Below are 22073 nucleotides of genomic sequence, written 5' to 3'. Positions count from 1 at the left end.
TGAGAGCTGATCCACTGAAATTCAGAAGAGACATTCTGCTTTTGCCATAAAGAACGTCTACAGTGGATTTGTGTGTCTGTTCCGTCACTCACCTGATTGTGTGTGTGTGTGTGCGTGTCTCTCTCACCTGGCCGTGTCAGCACCATTAGTCATCAGGGTGCTGATCAGCAGCTCGTGGCCATGCTTAGCAGCAACGTGAAGAGGAGTATTGCCATATTTATCTACACAGTCGATCTCCCCACCTGCACACAGAGGAGAGAGGGGATGTGGTCGGGACAGAGAGGAAAATTGCACAATACTGTTTTTGACACAGCTATGAGAAGCTATGTGGCTGTTGGAGTTGGTGGTTGCTGTGGGCTGGTGGGGATGAGTGTTGGGTATGTTTGGGTGGTGCACATCAATAGAAGTTTGTTACCCAAAATACTGCAGGCACTTTTCACAAACACCCTATCATTGTGTAGTGTTACGGATACAGTTATCCTGTGTGTGTGTGTATCCTGTGTGTGTGTCTTTTCTCTCCTTCTCCCCTCACAGGTGAAAACCATCACTCCCCAATCAGTCAACAATCAATCATCAATCAGAAGACACACCTCCTCCTACTTCCTACCCTATCACAGTTCCTTCCCCATGGTTTAAAAACCCCATCATTTGTTTGCTCTGGAGCAATCTCTAGCTCAATCTCTCTGTAAATGCCATGTCTGTAGGTCTCTGTGTTTCACTCTCGCTTTTTGTCTTAACCTCTCTTTTGTTTAAGCACCTCCATAGCACTTTGTCATCACCTGTGAGTATTGTTTTTGGTTATGGTGTTTGTTTGTTTGCTGGTGGGAAAAGGTGGAAACCAAGACAAGTCGCCCATGGGCATACACTACCCGTAGGTGAACTTTGTTAAATACACTAGTTAGAACTGGGCGGACCACCCACTGTATTTTTGGTTAGTTAGTTAGCTGTTGTTAAAGTAGGCTAGTCTAGCTTAGGGGTGTTTTTGAATACTTATTGTTTCTTTCCTTGGGTCCAGCTCAGCCCCTTTTCCTGCTCCCCCCATTACCGTGTGTTTATAAATAAACCTGGAGTTTGACGGTAGATTTCTGTTGTCGTGGTTATTTCGTTCACACTTTTACTTTGTCACAATAATAATTTGCATGAGTTATGTTACGGGTCTCATTACCATCCCCCCCTAGACTGTCGGGCCAAAAGGGATTCGTAACATAAGTGGGGGCTCGTCCGGGATTTGTCATAACTGACACCCATGCCGCTCATGTAGATTGTTGTAGTGGTATAGTTCAGTGTGGAGCGTCATAGCTGAAGTAGCATTAGTGTTTGCTATTTTCTTTGGCACTTGTTAAGTAGTGTAAAATGACTACTTTTGATTTGAAATCCTTTTTGGATAACCCTTCGTGGGAGGTTTTTGACAAATGTCGTAGAGTTGATTTAATGACCTTGGCTGACCATTATTCAGTATCGATTCCGCAGAGTTTAGTTAAGGCGGAGGTTAAACGGCTAGTATTAAATGTATTGTTGGAAGAGCAGGTGCTTGTGTTACCGCTGCCTGAGTCTACTACCCCTGTAGGGGATGTTGCTGCTCCTGTTAGCCCATTGGTGTCTGATAATGAGGGAGAGGCTAAAACACCAGCCACATTGTCCCGTTTTGAGCCACTCTCCCCACTGTCAAACGGTGATGCCAGGAGGGATGTCCGTTTAGCACAGTTCCAACTGGAGGTGGAAGAGAGCCCAAATTAGGCAAGAGACTCTCCAGTTGGAGATATGTAAAATAGAGGCAGAAAAAGAACGAGAACAACGGCATTTGGAGATGTGTAAAATTGAGGCAGACAGAGAACAAAGGCAGTTGGAGTTCAAAATGCGCCAGATGGAACTGGAGGCAGAGACAGCGAGGCTAGCCTCCGGTCCTACTATGCCTGTTTGTGAGCCGTCCTCACCTACTGTGTCCTCAAACACGTTTGACATTAGTAGGCAGATTGCCTTAGTACCTTTGTTCAGAGAGTCAGAGGTTGACTCCTATTTTTGTGTATTTGAGCGTATAGCCGTAGCATTGAAATGGCCTGAAGAGGTATGGTGCCTATTACTTCAGTGTAAATTAACTGGTAAAGCCCAAGAGGTTTTGTCAGCGCTACCTCTGGAGGACAGTTTGAATTATGAAGTGGTCAAAGCTACTGTTCTTCGTGCCTATGAGCTTGTGCCTGAGGCATACCGACAGAGATTTAGGTCTCATAGAAAGTCTTCTAGTAAGACTTATGTGGAATTTGCTAGAGACAAGGGAAATCTGTTTGATAAATGGCATGCTGCTAGTAAGGTAACTGATTTCAACTCTCTCCGGGAGTTAATCTTGTTGGAAGAGTTTAAAAATTGTCTAGCTTAGGGGTGTTTTTGAATACTTATTGTTTCTTTCCTTGGGTCCAGCTCAGCCCCTTTTCCTGCTCCCCCCATTACCGTGTGTTTTATAAATAAACCTGGAGTTTGACGGTAGATTTCTGTTGTCGTGGTTATTTCGTTCACACTTTTACTTTGTCACAATAATAATTTGCATGAGTTATGTTACGGGTCTCATTACCATCCCCCCTAGACTGTCGGGCCAAAAGGGATTCGTAACATGTAGGGTGTGATAATGTTGTATTAATTTTTATAATATTGCAAATATTACTATTATTTTGGATGTGTGTGTGTGGTTACCGTTTTGGATAAGGATTTGGGAGCGAGTGAAGCGCCCGTGAATAGCGGCCATGTGCAAAGGACTCTTCCCTTCTTTACTCTGTGAGAGAAAAAGAGAACACACAAAAACAGTTCATTGTTAGATAAATAATTAAGTTATCTTAAACCTCTGACTAAGACCGCGTCCCAAACGGCATTCCATATACACACATATAATGTACTAATATTGAGTTGCACCCCCTTTTGCTCTCAGAAGAGCCTCATTTTGTTGGGGCATGGATTCTACAAGGTGTCAAAAGTGTTCCACAGGGATGCTGGCCCATGTTGATTCCAATGCTTCCCACAATTGTGTCAAGTAGGCTGGAGGACATTTGGGACGGTGGACCATTCTTGATACACACAGGAAACTGTTGAGCGTGAAGAAGAAAAACGTTGTGCCTTGCTGACACCTACTACCCTACAAAGTTCTAAGGCACTTAAATCTTATGTCTTGCCCATTCACCCATACATGTCTCATGGCTTAAAAATATATTTTTTAACTTGTCTCCCCATCATCTACATTGATTGAAGAGGATTTAACAAGTGACATCAATAAGGGATCTTAGCTTTCAAATGGTTAGTCCATGTCATAGTAAGAGCAGGTGTTCCTAATGTTTTGTACACATTGTGCTTGTGCATATACACTACCGGCGTACAGAGACCCATTATCAGCACTCCTGTGTTCCAATGGTACGTTGTGTTAGCTAATCCAAGTTTATCATTTTAAAAAGGCTAATTGAAAGCCCTTTTGCAATTATGTTAGCATAGCTGATAACTGTTGTGCTAATTAAAGAAGCAATAAAACTGGCCTTCTCTAGACTAGTTGAGTATCTGGAGCGTCAGCATTTGTGGGTTAGAGTAAAGGCTCGTCAACGGCGAAGAGGTGACTCCGGGATGCTGGCCTTCTAGGCAGAGTTGCAAAGAAAAAGCCATATCTCAGACTGGCCAATAAAAATAAAAGATTAAGATGGGCAAAAGAACAGAGACACTGGACAGAGGAAGATTGGAAAAAAGTGTTATGGACAGACGAATCTAAGTTTGAGGTGTTCGGATCACAAAGAAAAACGAGATGCAGAAAAAATGAAAAGAAGCTTGAGGAGTGCTTGACACCATCTGTTAAGCATGTGTTAAGCATGGTGGAGGCAAAGTGATGGTCTGGGGGTGCTTTGGTGGTCATAAAGTGGGAGATTTGAACAGTGTAAAAGGGATCTTGAAGAAGAAATGCTATCACTCAATTTTGGAGTCCAATTCCATACCCTGTGGACAGCGCTTAATTGGAGACAATTTCCTCCTACAACAGGACAATGTCCCAAAGCACAGCTCCCAACTACGCAGTAACTATTTAGGGAAAAAGCAGTCAGCTGGTATTCTTTCTATAATGGAGTAGCCAGCACAGTCACCGGATCTCTTGAGCTGTTGTGGGAGCAGCTTGACTGTATGGTGTATGGTAAGAAGTGCCCATCAAGCCAATTCAACTTGTGGGAGGTGCTTCAGGAAGCATGGGGTTAAATCTGGTTAAATCTCTTCAGATTACCTCAACAAATTGATAACTAGAATGCCAAAGGTCTGCAAGGCTGTAATGGCTGCAAATGGAGGATTCTTTGACAAAAGCTAAGTTCGAAGGACACAATTATTTCAATTTTAAAAAATCATTATTTATAACCATTTCAACGTCTTGACTATATTTCCTATTCATTTTGCAACTCATTTCATGGAAAACAAGGACATTTCTAAGTGACCCCATACTTCTGAACGCTAGTGTATATACAGTGGGCTCCAAAATTACTGGCACTGGCAATGCAAACAATGCTTAAACAAATATAAACAATATAATTATTGGGATAAAATCAAAATACCAACATGTGAGAAATACTGTACTTTATTAATGTTTCAATGGAACCAAACAAAATTATTTATTGATTTAATTAAAAATCTATGTCTTCCAAATCATGGTTTCACAATTAATGGCACTCTTAAAGATGATTGTAAATAACATCTACCAAAATTAAACCACAAATTAAACTCCATGTATTTAAGTTTATCTAAGTCTTAAGGAACTATATTGAGCCATTACATCACTTCCTGTTTCACTAGGGCATCAAAATGAGGTAACAGCCATGCAATATCCCTTTGTCATCCAACACTATGAAGAAAACAATAGAACTGTCAGTTCAAAAGAGACAGATGGTCGTAGACTTCATAAATCTAGAAATGGCTCCAAGAAGATCCACAAATGATTGAATATACCACTGAGCACTGTCAGGGCAATTATTAAAAAATTCAAAAGACATGGAACAGTTGAAAACCTCACGGGTAGAGGACACAAATGCATTTTGCCCCCCAGGATGGGGAGGAGGACAGTGAGAGAAGCAACAAAATCCCCAAGAATCACTGTGAAAGAATTGCAGGCCTTGGTGGAGTCTTTGGGTCACCAGGTTTCAAAAAGCACCATTAGACGCCACCTCCACATCCACAGGCTCTTTGGAAGGGTTGCCAGAAGAAAGCCCTTAATGACCCCAAGACACAGACGCAAGCGCTTGGAGTTTGCCAAACATCGTTTAAATTATGACTGGAAGAAGGTGCTCTGGTCAGATGAGACCAAAATTGAACGTTTTTGTCAGATACAGATTTGCATGTTTGGCGTCGAAACAGAGATGCATACAAGGAGAGGCACCTCATACCCACGGTGAAATATGGAGGGGGGGCAGTGATGTTTTGGGGCTGTTTCAATTCCAGAGGTCCAGGGGCGCTGGTTAAGATTGATGGCATAATGAATTCTACCAAGTATCAGGCAATTTTGGCTGACAATCTGGTTCCCTCTGGCAGAAGGCTGGGACTTGGCCGTAGGTGGACTTTCCAACAAGACAATGACCCGAAACATACCTCAAGATCCACACAAAAATGGTTCTGTGACAACAAAATCAATGTTCTGCCATGGCCATCTCAGTCGCTGGACCTCAATCCAATCGAATACCTGTGGGCTGAGTGGAAGAGGGCAGTTGATAAAAGCAAACCCAAGAATGTGAAGGATCTTGAAAGGATCTGCATAGAGGAATGGTCCAAAATCCCTCCAAATGTGTTCCTTAACCTTGTCAAACATTACAGAAAAAGACCATGCTGTTATCCTTGCCAGAGGTGGTGGCACTAAGTACTAAATGAGGAGCGTCAATAATTATGAAACCTTGAATTTGGTTACATTTATTTTGTATTAAATAATTGAATGATTTTGGTTGTTTCCATTGAAACATTAATAAAGTACAGTATTTCTCACGTTGGTATTTTGAGTTTCTCTATAATTATATTGTTTATGTTTTTTTAAGTATTGTTTGTGCATTGCCAGTCAGGGGTGCCAGTAATTTTGGAGCCCACTGTACATACACACACACAGTGCATTCAGAAAGTATTCAGACCCTTGACTTGAACATTTTGTTTCGTTGCAGCCTTATTCGGAGATTCATTAAAACGACAAAGCAGAAACAGGTTTAGACATTTTTGTATATGTAAAAAAAAATACAACAGGAAATACTACATTTACATAAGTAATCAGACTTTTTACTCAGTACTTTGTTTAAGCACTTTTGGCTGCGATTACAGCTGAGTCTTCTTGGGTATGACGCTACAAGCTTGGCACACCTGTATTTGGGGAGTTTCTCCCATTTATCTCTGCAGATCCCCTCGAGCTCTGTCAGGTTGGATAAGGAGCATCGCTGCACAGCTATTTTCAGGTCTCTCCAGAGAGGTTACATCGGGTTCAAGTCCGGGCCACTCAAGAACATTCAGAGACTTGCCCCAAAGCCACTCCTGCATTGTCTTAGCTGTGTGCTTAGGGTCGTTGTCCTGTTGGAAGATGAACCTTAGCCCCAGTCTGAGGTCCTGAGTGCCCTGGAGCAGGTTTTCATCAAGGATCTTTCTGTATTGCACACTGTTCATCTTTTCCTTATTCCTGACGAGTCTCCCAGTCCCTGCCACTGAAAAACAACCTCAGAGCATGATGCTGCCACCACCATGCTTCACATTTACATTACATTTACATTTAAGTCATTTAGCAGACGCTCTTATCCAGAGCGACTTACAAATTGGTGCATTCACCTTATGACATCCAGTGGAACAGTAGTGCATCTAAATCTTTTAAGGGGGATGGGGGGTGAGAGGGATTACTTTATCCTATCCTAGGTATTCCTTAAAGAGGTGGGGTTTCAGGTGTCTCCGGAAGGTGGTGATTGACTCCGCTGTCCTGGCGTCGTGAGGGAGTTTGTTCCACCATTGGGGGGCCAGAGCAGCGAACAGTTTTGACTGGGCTGAGCGGGAACTGTACTTCCTCAGTGGTAGGGAGGCGAGCAGGCCAGAGGTGGATGAACGCAGTGCCCTTGTTTGGGTGTAGGGCCTGATCAGAGCCTGGAGGTACTGAGGTGCCGTTCCCCTCACAGCTCCGTAGGCAAGCACCATGGTCTTGTAGTGGATGCGAGCTTCAACTGGAAGCCAGTGGAGGGAGCGGAGGAGCGGGGTGACGTGAGAGAACTTGGGAAGGTTGAACACCAGACGGGCTGCGGCGTTCTGGATGAGTTGTAGGGTTTAATGGCACAGGCAGGGAGCCCAGCCAACAGCGAGTTGCAGTAATCCAGACGGGAGATGACAAGTGCCTGGATTAGGACCTGCGCCGCTTCCTGTGTGACGCAGGGTCGTACTCTGCGGATGTTGTAGAGCATGAACCTACAGGAACGGGCCACCGCCTTGATGTTAGTTGAGAACAACAGGGTGTTGTCCAGGATCACGCCAAGGTTCTTAGCGCTCTGGGAGGAGGACACAATGGAGTTGTCAACCGTGATGGCGAGATCATGGAACGGGCAGTCCTTCCCCGGGAGGAAGAGCAGCTCAGTCTTGCCGAGGTTCAGCTTGAGGTGGTGATCCGTCATCCACACTGATATGTCTGCCAGACATGCAGAGATGCGATTCGCCACCTGGTCATCAGAAGGGGGAAAGGAGAAGATTAATTGTGTGTCGTCTGCATAGCAATGATAGGAGAGACCATGTGAGGTTATGACAGAGCCAAGTGACTTGGTGTATAGCGAGAATAGGAGAGGGCCTAGAACAGAGCCCTGGGGACACCAGTGGTGAGAGCACGTGGTGTGGAGACGGATTCTCGCCACGCCACCTGGTAGGAGCGACCTGTCAGGTAGGACGCAATCCAGCGTGGGCCGCGCCGGAGATGCCCAACTCGGAGAGGGTGGAGAGGAGGATCTGATGGTTCACAGTATCGAAGGCAGCCGATAGGTCTAGAAGGATGAGAGCAGAGAGAGAGAGTTAGCTTTAGCAGTGCGGAGCGCCTCCGTGATACAGAGAAGAGCAGTCTCAGTTGAATGACTAGTCTTGAAACCTGACTGATTTGGATCAAGAAGGTCATTCTGAGAGAGATAGCGGGAGAGCTGGCCAAGGACGGCACGTTCAAGAGTTTTGGAGAGAAAAGAAAGAAGGGATACTGGTCTGTAGTTGTTGACATCGGAGGGATCGAGTGTAGGTTTTTTCAGAAGGGGTGCAACTCTCGCTCTCTTGAAGACGGAAGGGACGTAGCCAGCGGTCAGGGATGAGTTGATGAGCGAGGTGAGGTAAGGGAGAAGGTCTCCGGAAATGGTCTGGAGAAGAGAGGAGGGGATAGGGTCAAGCGGGCAGGTTGTTGGGCGGCCGGCCGTCACAAGACGCGAGATTTCATCTGGAGAGAGAGAGGAGAAAGAGGTCAGAGCACAGGGTAGGGCAGTGTGAGCAGAACCAGCGGTGTCGTTTGACTTAGCAAACGAGGATCGGATGTCGTCGACCTTCTTTTCAAAATGGTTGACGAAGTCATCTGCAGAGAGGGAGGAGGGGGGAGGGGGAGGAGGATTCAGGAGGGAGGAGAAGGTTGCAAAGAGCTTCCTAGGGTTAGAGGCAGATGCTTGGAATTTAGAGTGGTAGAAAGTGGCTTTAGCAGCAGAGAGAGAAGAGGAAAATGTAGAGAGGAGGGAGTGAAAGGATGTCAGGTCCGCAGGGAGGCGAGTTTTCCTCCATTTCCGCTCGGCTGCCCGGAGCCCTGTTCTGTGAGCTCGCAATGAGTCGTCGAGCCACGGAGGCGGGAGGGGAGGACCGAGCCGGCCTGGAGGATAGGGGACATAGAGAGTCAAAGGATGCAGAAAGGGAGGAGAGGAGGGTTGAGGAGGCAGAATCAGGAGATAGGTTGGAGAAGGTTTGAGCAGAGGGAAGAGATGATAGGATGGAAGAGGAGAGAGTAGCGGGGAGAGAGAGCGAAGGTTGGGACGGCGCGATACCATCCGAGTAGGGGCAGTGTGGGAAGTGTTGGATGAGAGCGAGAGGGAAAAGGATACAAGGTAGTGGTCGGAGACTTGGAGGGAGTTGCAACGAGGTTAGTGGAAGAACAGCATCTAGTAAAGATGAGGTCGAGCGTATTTCCTGCCTTGTGAGTAGGGGGGAAGGTGAGAGGGTGAGGTCAAAAGAGGAGAGGAGTGGAAAGAAGGAGGCAGAGAGGAATGAGTCAAAGGTAGACGTGGGGAGGTTAAAGTCGCCCAGAACTGTGAGAGGTGAGCCGTCCTCAGGAAAGGAGCTTATCAAGGCATCAAGCTCATTGATGAACTCTCCGAGGGAACCTGGAGGGCGATAAATGATAAGGATGTTAAGCTTGAAAGGGCTGGTAACTGTGACAGCATGGAATTCAAAGGAGGCGATAGACAGATGGGTAAGGGGAGAAAGAGAGAATGACCACTTGGGAGAGATGAGGATCCCGGTGCCACCACCCCGCTGACCAGAAGCTCTCGGGGTGTGCGAGAACACGTGGGCAGACGAAGAGAGAGCAGTAGGAGTAGCAGTGTTGTCTGTGGTGATCCATGTTTCCGTCAGTGCCAAGGAGTCGAGGGACTGGAGGGAGGCATAGGCTGAGATGAACTCTGCCTTGTTGGCCGCAGATCGGCAGTTCCAGAGGCTACCGGAGACCTGGAACTCCATGTGGGTCGTGCGCTGGGACCACCAGATTAGGGTGGCCGCGGCCACGCGGTGTGGAGCGTTTGTATGGTCTGTGCAGAGAGGAGAGAACAGGGATAGACAGACACATAGTTGACAGGCTACACAAGAGGCTACGCTAATGCAAAGGAGATTGGAATGACAAGTGGACTACACGTCTCGAGTGTTCAGAAAGTTAAGCTTACGTAGCAAGAATCTTATTGACTAAAATGATTAAAATGATACAGTACTGCTGAAGTAGGCTAGCTGGCAGAGGCTGCGTTGTTGACTATGTAGGCTAGCTGGCATTGGCTGCGTTGTTGACACTACACTAATCAAGTCGTTCCGTTGAGTGTAATAGTTTCTACTGTGCTGCTATTCGGGGCTAGCTGGCTAGCTAGCAGTGTTGATTACGTTACGTTGCGTTAAAAGAACGACAATAGCTGGCTAGCTAACCTAGGAAATCGCTCTAGACTACACAATTATCTTTGATACAAAGACGGCTATGTAGCTAGCTATGTAGCTAGCTACGATCAAACAAATCAAGCCGTTGTACTGTAATGAAATGAAATGAAAAATGTGATACTACCTTCACCATAGGGATGGTGCCAGGTTTCCTCCTGGTGACGCTTGACATTCAGGCCAAAGACTTCAATCTTGGTTTCATCAAACTAGAGAATTTTGTTTCTCATCGTCTGAGTCTTTAGGTGCCTTTTGGCTAACTCCAAGATGGTTGTCCTTCTGGAAGGTTCTCTAATCTCCACAGAGGAACTCCGGAGCTCTGTCAGAATGACCATCGGGTTCTTGGTCACCTCCCTGACAAGGTCTCTTCTCCCCGATTGCTCAGTTTGGCCGGGAAGCCAGCTCTTGGAAGAGTCTTGGTGGTTTCAAACTTCTTCCATTTGAGAATGATGGAGGCCACTGTGTTCATGGGGATCTTCAATGCTGCAGAAATGTTTTGGTACCTTTCCCCAGATCTGTGCCTCGACACAATCCTGTCTCAGACAATTCCTTTGACCTCATGGCTTGGTTTTTGCTCTGACATAAACTGTCAACAGTGGGACCTTACATAGACAGGTGTGTGCCATTCCAAATCATGTCCAATCAATTGAATTTACCACAGGTCAAATCCAATCAAGCTGTCGAAACATAAAGGATGATCAATGGAAACAGGATGCACCTGAGCGCAATTTCGAGTCTCATAATAAAGGGTCTGAATACTTAAAAATACAGTTAATTTGTAATAGATTTGCTCAAATTAACAAAAACCTTTTTTCGCAATGTCTTTATTATAGTATTGTGTAGATTTGTAAGAATTTTAAAAAATCCATTTCAGAATAAGGCTGTAACGTAACAAAATGTGGAAAAGGGGAATGGGTCTGAATACTTTCCGAATGCACTGTATATACAGTACCAGTCAAAAGTATGGACACACCTACTCATTCAAGGGTTTTTCTTTATTTTTTACTATTGTCTACATTGTAGAATAACAGTAAAGACATCAAAACTTTGAAATAACACGAAATTAAGAGGTAACCAAAAACGTGCTACAAATCGAAATATATGTTATATTTGAAATTATTCAAAGTAGCCTCCCTTTGCCTTGATGACAGCTTTGCACACCGTGGCATTCTCTCAGCCAGCTTCATGAGGTAGTCACCTGGAATGCATTTCAATTAACAGGTGTGCCTTGTTAAAGGTCCATTTGTGGAATTTCTTTCCTGCATTTGGGCCAATCAATTGTGTTGTGACAAGATAGGGAGGGGTGGTATACAGAAGATAGGCCTATTTGGTAAAATACCAAGTCCATATCATGGCAACTCTAATAAGCAAAGAGAAATTACAGTCCATCATTACTTTAAGACATGAAGGTCAGTAAATCCAGAAAATTTCAATAACTTTGAAAGTTTCTTCAAGAGCAGTCGCAAAAACCATCAAGCGCTATGATGAAACTGGCTCTCATGAGTACTGCCACAGGAAAGGAAGCCTCTGCTGCAGGGGTTGAGTTCATTAGAGTTAACTTCACTTCAGATTGCAGCTCAAATAAATGCTTCACAGTTCAAGTAACAGACACATTTCTACATCAACTGTTCAGAGGACACTGCGTGAATCAGGCCTTTGTGGTCAAATTGCTGCAAAGAAACAGCTACCAAAGAACTCCAATAAGAAGAGACTTGCTTGGGCCAAGAAACACGAGCAATGGCCATTAGACTGGTGGAACTCTGTCCGTTGGTCTGATGAGTTCGAATTTGAGATTTTTAGTTTCAACTGCCGTCTTTGTGAGACGCAGAGTTGGTGAACGGATGATCTCGGCATGTGTGGTTCCCACCGTGAAGCATGGAGGAGATGTGATGGTGCATTGCTGGTGACACTGTCAGTGATTTATTTAGAATTCAAGGCACACTTAACCAGCATGGCTACCACAGCATTCTGCAGCTATAAGTCATCCCATCTGGTTTGCGCTTTGTGGAACTATTATTTGGTTTTCAACAGGGCAATGACCCAACACACCTACAGGCAAAGTAAGGACTATTTCACCAAAGAGAGTCATACAACAGATTCTCAATTGGATTGAGGTCTGGGCTTCGACTAGGCCATTCCAAGACATTTAAATGTTTCCCCTTAAACCACTCGAGTGTTGCTTTAGCAGTATGCTTAGGGTCATTGTCCTGCTGGAAGGTGAACCTCCGTCACAGTCTAAAATCTCTGGAAGACTGAAACAGGTTTCCCTCAAGAATTTCCCTGTATTTAGCGCCATCCATAATTCCTTCAATTCTGACCAGTTTCCCAGTCTCTGTAGATGAAAAACATCCTCACAGCATGATGCTGCCACCACCATGTTTCACTGTGGGGGTGCTGTTCCCGGGGTGATGGGAGGTGTTGGGTTTGCGCCAGACATAGCGTTTTCCTCGATGGCCAAAAAGCTACATTTGAGTCTCATCTAACCAGAGTACCTTCTTCCATATGTTTGGGGAGTCTCCCACATGCCTTTTGGCAAACACCAAATGTGTTTGCTTATTTTTTTCTTTAAGCAATGGCTTTTTTCTGTCCACTCTTCCGTAAAGCCCAGTTCTATGGTGTGTACGGCTTAAAGTGGTCCTATTGACAGATACTCCAATCTCCGCTGTGGAGCTTTACAGCTCCTTCGGGGTTCTCTTTGTTGCTCCTCTGATTAATGCCCTCCTTGCCTGGTCCATGAGTTTTGGTGTGCGGCCTTCTCTTGGCAGGTTTGTTGTGGTGACAGTCTTTCAAATGTTTAAATAATGGATTTAAATAGTGCTCCATGGGATGTTCAAAGTTTCAGATTTTTTTTTTAACCCAACCCTGATCTGTACTTCTCCACAACTTTGTCCCTGACCTGTTTGGAGAGCTCCTTGGTCTTCATGGTGCCGCTTGCTTGGTGGTGCCCCTTGTTTAGTGGTGTTGCAGACTCTGAGACCTTTCAGAACAGGTGTATATATACTGCGTTCATGTGACACTTAGATTGCACACAGGTGGACTTTATTTAACTAATTATGTGACTTCTGAATGTAATTTGTTGCACCAGATCTTATTTAGAGGCTTCATAGCAAAGGGGGTGAATGCAAGCACCACTTTTCCGTTTGAAATTTTTTGAAACAAGTTATTTTTTCCATTTCACTTCACCAATTTGGACTATTTTGTATATGTCCATTACATGAAACCCAAATAAAAATATACTTAAATGACAGGTTGTAATGCAACAAAATAGAAAAAAAGCCAAGGGGGTGAATACTTTTGCAAGGTACTGTATATACACATTTGTGCACTATATAAGGAATAGGGTGCCATTTGCGGTGCAACCAATCCCTTTTTTCCCAGCCTACTCGAACTGACCTGCATGTTGACATCAGCACCGTTGTTAACTAGCAGCTCGAGGCAAAGCGCCCCATTGGTGGAGACAGCAGCCAGGTGCAGCGGTGTGCAGCCGCGCTGGTTTGGCTGGTTGACGTTGGCGCCTCGGTTCACCAGCTCGTTGGCAACCGCCTCCTGGCCTGTGTAGCACGCCATGTGGAGCGCTGTGTTCCCAAAAGTGTTGGGCTCGTCAATCTGACGCAGAGATAAAGAGAAGGTAGAAATTACACAACAACTAGAGATTATGGTGGGGTTTGGGGATGTTATATGGTCTGGAGATAAAAAACAACAAGCACATTTCAACAATAGGAAACCACCTGACACATGAAGTGACCATATGATGGTGACCTGATGGAGCCTCACTCCCTGACCCCTCACCTCTGACCCCAGCCGCAGCAGGTACTTGACCACCTCGATCTGGCCGCTGGCAGCTGCGGCGTGGAGCGGGGTATAACCTCGCTTGTCCCTGCACATGGCGTCCGCACTCCGCGACACCAGTAGCTTCACGATCTCCAGATGCCCTGAGGGAAGAGGAGACAACCATACAATCATGGAACATATACAGACACACACGGATAGGTTAATGAAATCCAAGTCAATCTTCTGCTTGTGCGTGAGGATATGTGATTCGGCAAAGATTCTCTTGTCTTTGTAGAGTGTATTTGGAAAGTATTCAGACCCCTTGACTTTTTCCACATTTGGTTACGTTACAGCCTTATTCTAAAATTGATTAAAAAAAAAAAAATCCCCTCAATCTACCCACAATACCCCATTATGACAAACCGAAAACAGTTTTTCGTACATTTTTGCAAATGTATTAAAAATAAACAGAAATACCTTATTTACATAAGTATTCAGACCCTTTGCTATGAGACTCGAAATTGAGCTCAGGTGCATCCTGTTTCCATTGATCATCCTTGAGAAGTTTCTACAACTTGGAGTCCACCTGTGGTAAATTCAATTGATTGGACATGATTTGGAAAGGCACACACATGTCTATATAAGGTCCCACAGTTGACAGTGCATGTTAGAGCAAAAACCAAGCCATGAGGTCAAAGAAAATTGTCCGTAGAGCTCCGAGACAAGATTGTGTCGAGGCACAGATCTGGGGAAGGGTACCAAAAAATGTCTGCAGCATTGAAGGTCCCCAAGAACACAGGGGCCTCCATCATTCTTAAAATGGAAGAATTTTGGAACCACCAAGACTATTCCTAGAGCTAGCAGCCAAAAGGCACCTAAAGGATGCAGACCATGAGAACCAAGATTCTCTGGTCTGATGATTCAACTCTTTGGCCTGAATGCCAAGACTAACATCAGGAAGAAGCCTGGCACCATCGCCACGGTGAAGGATGGAGATGGCAGCATCATGCTGTGGGGATGTTTTTCAGCGGAAGGGACTGGGAGACTAGTCAGGATCAAGGGAAAAATTAACAGAGCAAAGTACAGAGAGATCCTTGAAGAAAATCTGCTCCAGGGTGCTCAGGACCTCAGACTGGGGCAAATGTTCACCTTCCAACAGGACAACAACCGTAGGCACACAGCCAAGACAGACCAAGAGTGGCTTCGGGACAAGTTTCTGAATGTCCTTGAGTGGCCCAGCCAGAGCCTGGACTTGAATCCGATCGAACATCTCTGGAGAGACCTGAAAATAGCTGTGTAGCGACGCTCCCCATCCAACCTGACAGAGCTCGAGAGGATCTGCAGAGGAATGGGAGAAACTCCCCAAATACAGGTGTGCAAAGCTTGTAGCGTCATACCCAAGACTCAAGACTGTAATCGATACGAAAGGTGCTTCAACCAAGTACGGAGTAAAAAGTCTGAATACTGATTTCATTCACTTATTTATCATTATGGGTTATTGTGTGTAGATTGATGGGGAAATGTGTTATTTAAATAATTTTAGAATAAGGCTGTAACATAACAAAATGTGGAAAAAGTCAAGGGATCCGAATACTTTCCCAAATGCACTGTATATGAAGATGCCTTGATGGGAAGTCTAGAATGCAAGTTGATTTGTAGATCAGGGAGTCTGCTCAGTGCACAGTGCCTTTGCTCAGACCAATGAGAGAAGTGTCAGTAACCTCATTTAATGCGACTGAATTACCTGACGCATGAAAAAAGTGAAGACCGGACTTATGGAAACATGAAATGCCGGTACAATTTTATAAACGCATCTGTCAAATTAATTATGCTAGAAATTGTGGTGGAAATGCCTTTATGCGCAAATATTAATATAATAACCATCATAATGAAGTAAACTTGGAGTCACGCAATATGTTCTGTGGTCCTGCCACTACGACTCGGGAAAGCATGCAGTTTATTAGGCTACAGATGAAATAAATTATGATGAACTTCACAGGAGGTGAAAGTGCAAGGTGATGAGCTTGATGCTCCTTTCCAAAAACTATTGAGGGTTTTATTCTGGTGACATGATGATCGATGCTTGGCTGTCATTTGACAAATAAAAATAATATATCGCTCTTATCCATAAGAATATGCGAGCTGTTGGCTAGAGTGCATGTGCCAAGACCAGAGTGGGTACATTTGCTACAGTTCTTGAGAAAATGCGATGGAAATCCATTTAACTTGTATTTTTTCATTCGGTACATGGGAATTTAACAGCAAAAGTTATTTTTATATGCACAATGTCATCACGTACAGCCTTTAATCTGCAAAAAGTCTGTTTGATGGAAACATCTCTGGAGGGAAAATGCCCATATTTTTCTATGCAGATTTCAGAATATTCGCATTCAAATCTGTCGCAAATTGGATGGAAACCAAGCTACTTTCAGGAAATGTGTTCGTTCTAAGGTCCCACCCACCGAGGTATGCGGCCCAGTGGATTGGCTGCCTCTCCTTCTTATCGCTGGCACTCAAGTTCGCCCCTTTGTTGAGGAGCAAATTCACCATCTGGAAACAGACAGGAGATAGTGAGTTAAAACCAGCACACTCAAGACACCTTTCTGAGTAGAGGATGAACAGTTAATCACCTAGGCTACGTCTGAATTGGCACCAATCCCCTATATAGTGGACCCTATGTGGGCCCTGGTCAAAAGTAGTGCACTATATAGGGGATTTGGTGCCATTTCAGTGTTACTCATAACCCTCCACCCGATGACCCCTAACCTCCACGTGGCCACTGTGTGCTGCATGGTGCAGAGCTGTCCTGCCGGAGCGGTCTGCTACGTTCAGGCTGCTCAGCTTGGGGATTAGGGCCTCAGCGCAGCGTGTGGCCCGGTTCGCCGCCGCCACGTGCAACGGCGTCTGCCAAAACTTATCTCGCAGATTGACCTCCGCATCCTGCTTCAGAAGCAGCCCCACAGCCTTCTGGGAAAGACAGAAGGAGAATAAATAAAAAGGATGAGGAGTGTGACTATCACTGACATTCATATAGATACTCATTCAAGAAAGGAGGTGATGGGTTATAAGTATGCAAATTAATTTCAAAAGCTGAGCAATGCTATTAAGACTGATGAGGAATTCAAGTGAAATGACTGTAGAAGGATTTACATATAGTACTTGGCATCATGGTCTTACTTCATTCCGTGAGGCAGCTGCCCGATGCAGGGGTGTCAGCCAGCCTTGATCCTTAGCATTAACACTAGCACCTGAGAGAGAGCGAGAGAAAACTCAGTCAACCATTCTGTAGCTTTCAGCTCAACTGCACATTCAGCTAATCACAATGCCCCTCAGATCTTAGATGGTCAGTGACATTTGCACACGTATCTGGTTTCATTAGCAGTATATTCATTTAGGATAGGGCTTATCAACCTCTGACTATAGGGAAGGGTTTCAATGCTGGTTGATATTCTAACAGATAATGAGATTAACCTTTATTCCATAATATGATAGGGATAATTGAGTGAATAATGCAAATCACTCTGAAAAGTGTCTGTCTCATGCTGGAGAACGTTACCTGAATTAATGAGGAGGTCCATAATGTGAACGTCGCCCAAACACGCAGCAGCATGTAAGGGAGTACGGCGTTCTTGGTCCTGAGGAGAGAGAGTGCAGACAGAGAAAGAGTCAGCAAGAACCCAGATTAAAGCCCACAGTTGGTTTTGATCACATCATTGTATTAAAAACAAACAGCAAGTTGAACGATACACCTCAAAGGCCGAGAATATAAAACGTAATGCCGCTGCTAATAGTTTTGAACTTGAAACCAACTTACATAAAATAGCTTTTAATTACAGGATATTGAAAATACAGAAAGAAATAGCCGTCCTGCAAAAAACTCAAGTAAAAAGGTATGTCATACATGTTGGCCTGTAGCCCGTCTCCTCAGAATATTCAGTATGAACTTTTTTTCACAGAAAATGATTAGTTGAGATTAGGTATGCTGTATATACAAATGTGGCAGGGAGCAAGATCAGATTTAATTTTTTTCATTCTGTAAACCGAAAGGGCTTGAAATCCACCTCAGTGAGGTTAATGGACCCTGTCCTCCGTACTGGAATGTGTGTGTGCAGTGTAAACCCACCAGTGAATGACTCATGACAGTGAAAGGAAGGAAGGGAGGCGTGTGGGGAATGAGGGCTCAGGCCCGGTCTCACCCTCGCAGCCCTAGTAAGGAAATTACTGTCTTATTCTCCATACGCATCATTCATTCACTGACTGGAGGAGGAAGCCGTTTGAGGATTTTGGGCCTCCGGGACAAGAGGCTGTTTAAGGACAAGTATCCCTGTGGGTTTTGGGCGTACAAGTCAATAATGTTATCTTGCACAGCAAGAATTCATGTTTGGATGCATGTAGGAATCAAAACAATGTTAACCATGTGAAAGTGAAGCAAAGGGAGCTCAACTGCATATTACTTTTGCTGTGGTAGAACAGAATGTCTTCTTTGACTTGAAGCAGTGATTGAATAGCCCCAGGGCTTGTGGCTTCAACTAAGTATTGACAGTGATATAATATTTGACCTCTGCCAAATATTGACTCCATTGTAAATGCAAAATATTTTAATATACAATAGAAACTGATTTAGGTTGTTGTGACATTTAACAAATTGCAGCTACTGATTTTACATATTGGCACCAAGCCATATTAGAACCAATGCTGATTGAAAGCATGCACTCAGCAATTTGCGACCCCTTCCTCTCCACTGTAGAAGTTCCTTTCCACTTTCTACACACCCCTATTCACATTAGGTGGCCTCACCTTGCCCTGTTTCAGCACCTGTGAAACTAAATGTTAAGACTGGCTGTGTGTGTATTAAGTGTACCTAGAGAATGGTGTCAGGGCTCTAACCTGACAGCCAGCTGGTCTGATTACCAGAGGGGTGGACTGAACGAGTGAGGAATCTAGACTGATCGGCCACACACTTGGATGGAAGAAGATACTTTCAATCTCTCAATGCTAAGCTTTTCCTCCCATCGATCCCTTAACCGTAAGCTAATCTTTTCCTGAGAACATGCACAGATACTGTTGAAATCTGCGACCAAGAATCTGAAGTGTGAAATACTGTGGGTATAACATTACTGCTCCACATAGCATTATTTATTTACTCTGTGGAGTTAACTATATCTGATTCACAGTTGACAGGAAGGTCAAATCAAATCAACGTTTTAGGTCACATGCACAGGAGGTCAAAGCCTGTAGAGGATTGGAGAGGTAATCCCTTGCTGTTTAACTGGCTGGCCCATTAAGAAAGTGTCTAGTATGGGTACCGTAGGAGGTGTGGAGTAAATTGATTCACACAGGGTCATGTTAATGTGTAGAGAGCCATCTTACCAGTGCATTGACTTCTTCATTCTTGTGCAACAAAAACTTCACTTCCTCTGCATTTCGGCTAAATATAGCCTGGACCAGCAAAGTCTGGAAGAGAATAAAGACACATTAAATATTTTCAGATTGATATAGAATGGACCTGCGTTATCTGGTCCAATTTCTTGCAAACTTCATTGCATTGTGCTGCTGCATCATGCAAGTTTATATTATAAGAGGTCATTGTCATAGACAGGTGTGGGATCTGGGCATTACGCTATAAAATGTGTGACGCTTCCCTGATAACACGGGGTGGATGAATGACATTAGCTAGCTATCCACTTGACTGGGAATTGTTAAACAGACAGACACTACTTGTCATATGTGGCAACGTTAGCTGCGTGCCCCCAACACAACATACTTCGCTTGGAATTGGAAAACGCCTCACGCACGCAGTAATTCAATCGTAACAGCTGATTGCATTTCTGTACCACATGAAACTATAAAAAGTTAGCGGAATACACAATTATGTCCAGTTAGCTCGAGACTTTACCAACACAGTAGTGACAGCCCAGTCCATAGCTAACTAATGCGGACTGCAGCGACGACGTATCGACCTAGATAGCTAGTTTCCTAGCTGTCAGCTAGTTGGCTAAGAATGTGACCGTCATTACTCCTATTTGTTGGTTATTGACGTCTAAACAAGTTGTTCATACTGAACATCAAAATCCCAAATGCTTAGCCAAATAGATAGCTGGCTACTATTCTGAATATGTCATCGTCCATACCGATACCAGCTAACTACGTTAGCTATGGGATGATAGCCTGGTTAGGAAAGCTGGTGTGTACATGATATTGCCACATTTAGTAGTTAGGCATTAGCAAGCGAACAAATCAACGGATATACTTTTAGCAAACAATACAGTCCCACGTTATACTTAATTTTATTGGAGCATGTAAAATGTGATTACACTGTATCGTTAAAATGGCCATAAACGAGCTTAGGCCAAGCACCATACGTAGTTAGCGAGACCTAGCAAGCTAACGTTAGCTAGCTATCTATCAAACCCGCCCTCATAAGGAAACAGTGATAAAGAAAACAACGGTTTCCAAAAGGAATACCGACCGTAAAACTAGCTTTAATTCGCGTTACCTACCTGGTCTATTATGTTAAGTATTCCCATCTCCTAGTCAGTCAGGCCGGAGATCCTTCATTAGGATCGGGTGGAGATGTAGCTAATTGCGATATTTTTGTTTTATTGTGGTAATTGTTCGGGAAGGGTTTGTTCTGCGTCCGTGTGTGCTAGCCGTTGTTTATTGCACTGATAGACAGAAGTGGTGCGTACTTGAACGGCGGCCGTCGGTAAAAGCTAGTATTTGCAGTAACTACAAGCAGCGACATACAGTGGTCACTTTGAATATTGCACCACAATCTATCCATAAAATGTGTAAATGTAATAGTTTTAGTAACGTCGTAACTATATCAGAAACAAAACATCTGTCTGCAATGGATATTATACCCTCTAACGTTATCTGCCTTATTCAAGAAAACTAGCTGGACTATTTTTTTGTGTTAGGTAGATATTTCAACTTCTTTTTTGGGGGGGTTGAGATAATTCATCTTCTGTAGCAAGATTTACAAAGTGATGAACATATAGCTGAGGGACAGCTATTGGGGAACGGTGGAGGGATCTTGGAGGGTTCGGGTTCACGTTTTTTGGCCTGGTGGGAGATCTGCCAACGTGCCATTGAGCAGGGCATTGACCCAGGATGCTTCTGTGTGTCGCTCTGAAGGGGAGTCTGTTGGATGACTGGTATGATGTAGCTGTTGAGCGGCTTCACTGCAAGTATACTGTATGTTTCGGATATTCAAAAATAAATATGTTGAGCAAGTTGAGGTGACTAAACTGCTTGGAGTAACCCTGGAATGTAAACTGTCAGTCAAAACCTATTGATACAACAGTAGCTAAAATGGGGAGAAGTCTGTCCATAATAGTGTTACTCTGCCTTCTAAACAACTATCAACAAGGCAGGTCCTACAGGCCCTAGTTTTGTTGCACCTAGACTACTGTTCAGTCGTGTGGTCAGGTGCCACAGAGGGACTTGGGAAAATTGCAGTTAGCTCAGAACAGGGCAGCCGGCTGGCCCTTAAAAGTACACAGAGCTAACAATGACATGCATGTCTATCTCTAATAGCTCAAAGTGGAAGCGAGACTGACTTCATCACTACTTCTTTTTGTAAGAGGTGTTGACATGCTGAATGTACTGAGCTGACTGTTTAAAATACTAGCACACAGCTCGGACACCCATGCATACCCAGCAAGACATGCCACCAGAGGACTCTTCACAGTCCAAGTCCAGAACAGACTATGGGAGGTGCACAGTACTACATAGAGCCAAGACTACATGGAACTCAGGTAACTGATGCAAGAAATAGAATCAGATTGAATTTTTAAAGGTAAAAATACACCTTATAGAACAACTGGGACTGTGAAGAGAAGCACATAAAAGGTGCAGACACATGAATACACATACATTGTGATATTGTTGTATTAAACATTTAAATATGTAGTGGTTTAATAATGTTGTGATGTACTGTTTTAGCTTTTATGTAATGTAAGCGCTTTAATAGGGTGGACCCCAGGCAGAGTAACTGCTGCTTTTGCAGCAGCTAATGGGGATCCCTAATAAATACAAATACCAATGGTCAAGCATAGTGATGGAAGTGTGATGGTTTGGGGATGTTTTGCTGCCTCAGGACCTGGATGACTTGCCTTAATAGAAGGAACCATGAACTGTATCAGAGAATTCTA

At 44.2% G+C, this 22073-nt stretch overlaps 1 protein-coding gene across 3 annotated transcripts in view; it reads right to left on the bottom strand.

Moving 5' to 3' along the window:
* LOC115141372 (serine/threonine-protein phosphatase 6 regulatory ankyrin repeat subunit C-like) overlaps positions 1-20620 on the bottom strand; it is a 49485-nt gene extending 28865 nt beyond the window's left edge. For all 3 annotated transcript variants that reach the window (XM_029680168.2, XM_029680176.2, XM_065002279.1), the window contains exons 1-10: positions 20418-20620; positions 19288-19371; positions 17474-17552; positions 17095-17165; positions 16684-16884; positions 16380-16467; positions 13936-14078; positions 13540-13752; positions 2686-2764; positions 128-242 (exon numbers count right to left, since the gene is read on the bottom strand). In XM_029680168.2, the coding sequence (XP_029536028.1) occupies positions 128-242; positions 2686-2764; positions 13540-13752; positions 13936-14078; positions 16380-16467; positions 16684-16884; positions 17095-17165; positions 17474-17552; positions 19288-19371; positions 20418-20444 (1100 nt within the window). In that variant the 5' untranslated portion in view covers positions 20445-20620. The remainder of the gene's footprint in view (positions 1-127; positions 243-2685; positions 2765-13539; positions 13753-13935; positions 14079-16379; positions 16468-16683; positions 16885-17094; positions 17166-17473; positions 17553-19287; positions 19372-20417) is intronic.
* Between the last annotated feature and the right edge of the window lie 1453 nt (positions 20621-22073).

This window comes from Oncorhynchus nerka, linkage group LG2 (assembly GCF_034236695.1).
Source record: "Oncorhynchus nerka isolate Pitt River linkage group LG2, Oner_Uvic_2.0, whole genome shotgun sequence".
Lineage (NCBI taxonomy): Eukaryota > Metazoa > Chordata > Actinopteri > Salmoniformes > Salmonidae > Oncorhynchus > Oncorhynchus nerka.
Note: the sequence above shows the minus strand (reverse complement) of the source record. Positions and strands in the feature narration are given on the sequence as shown.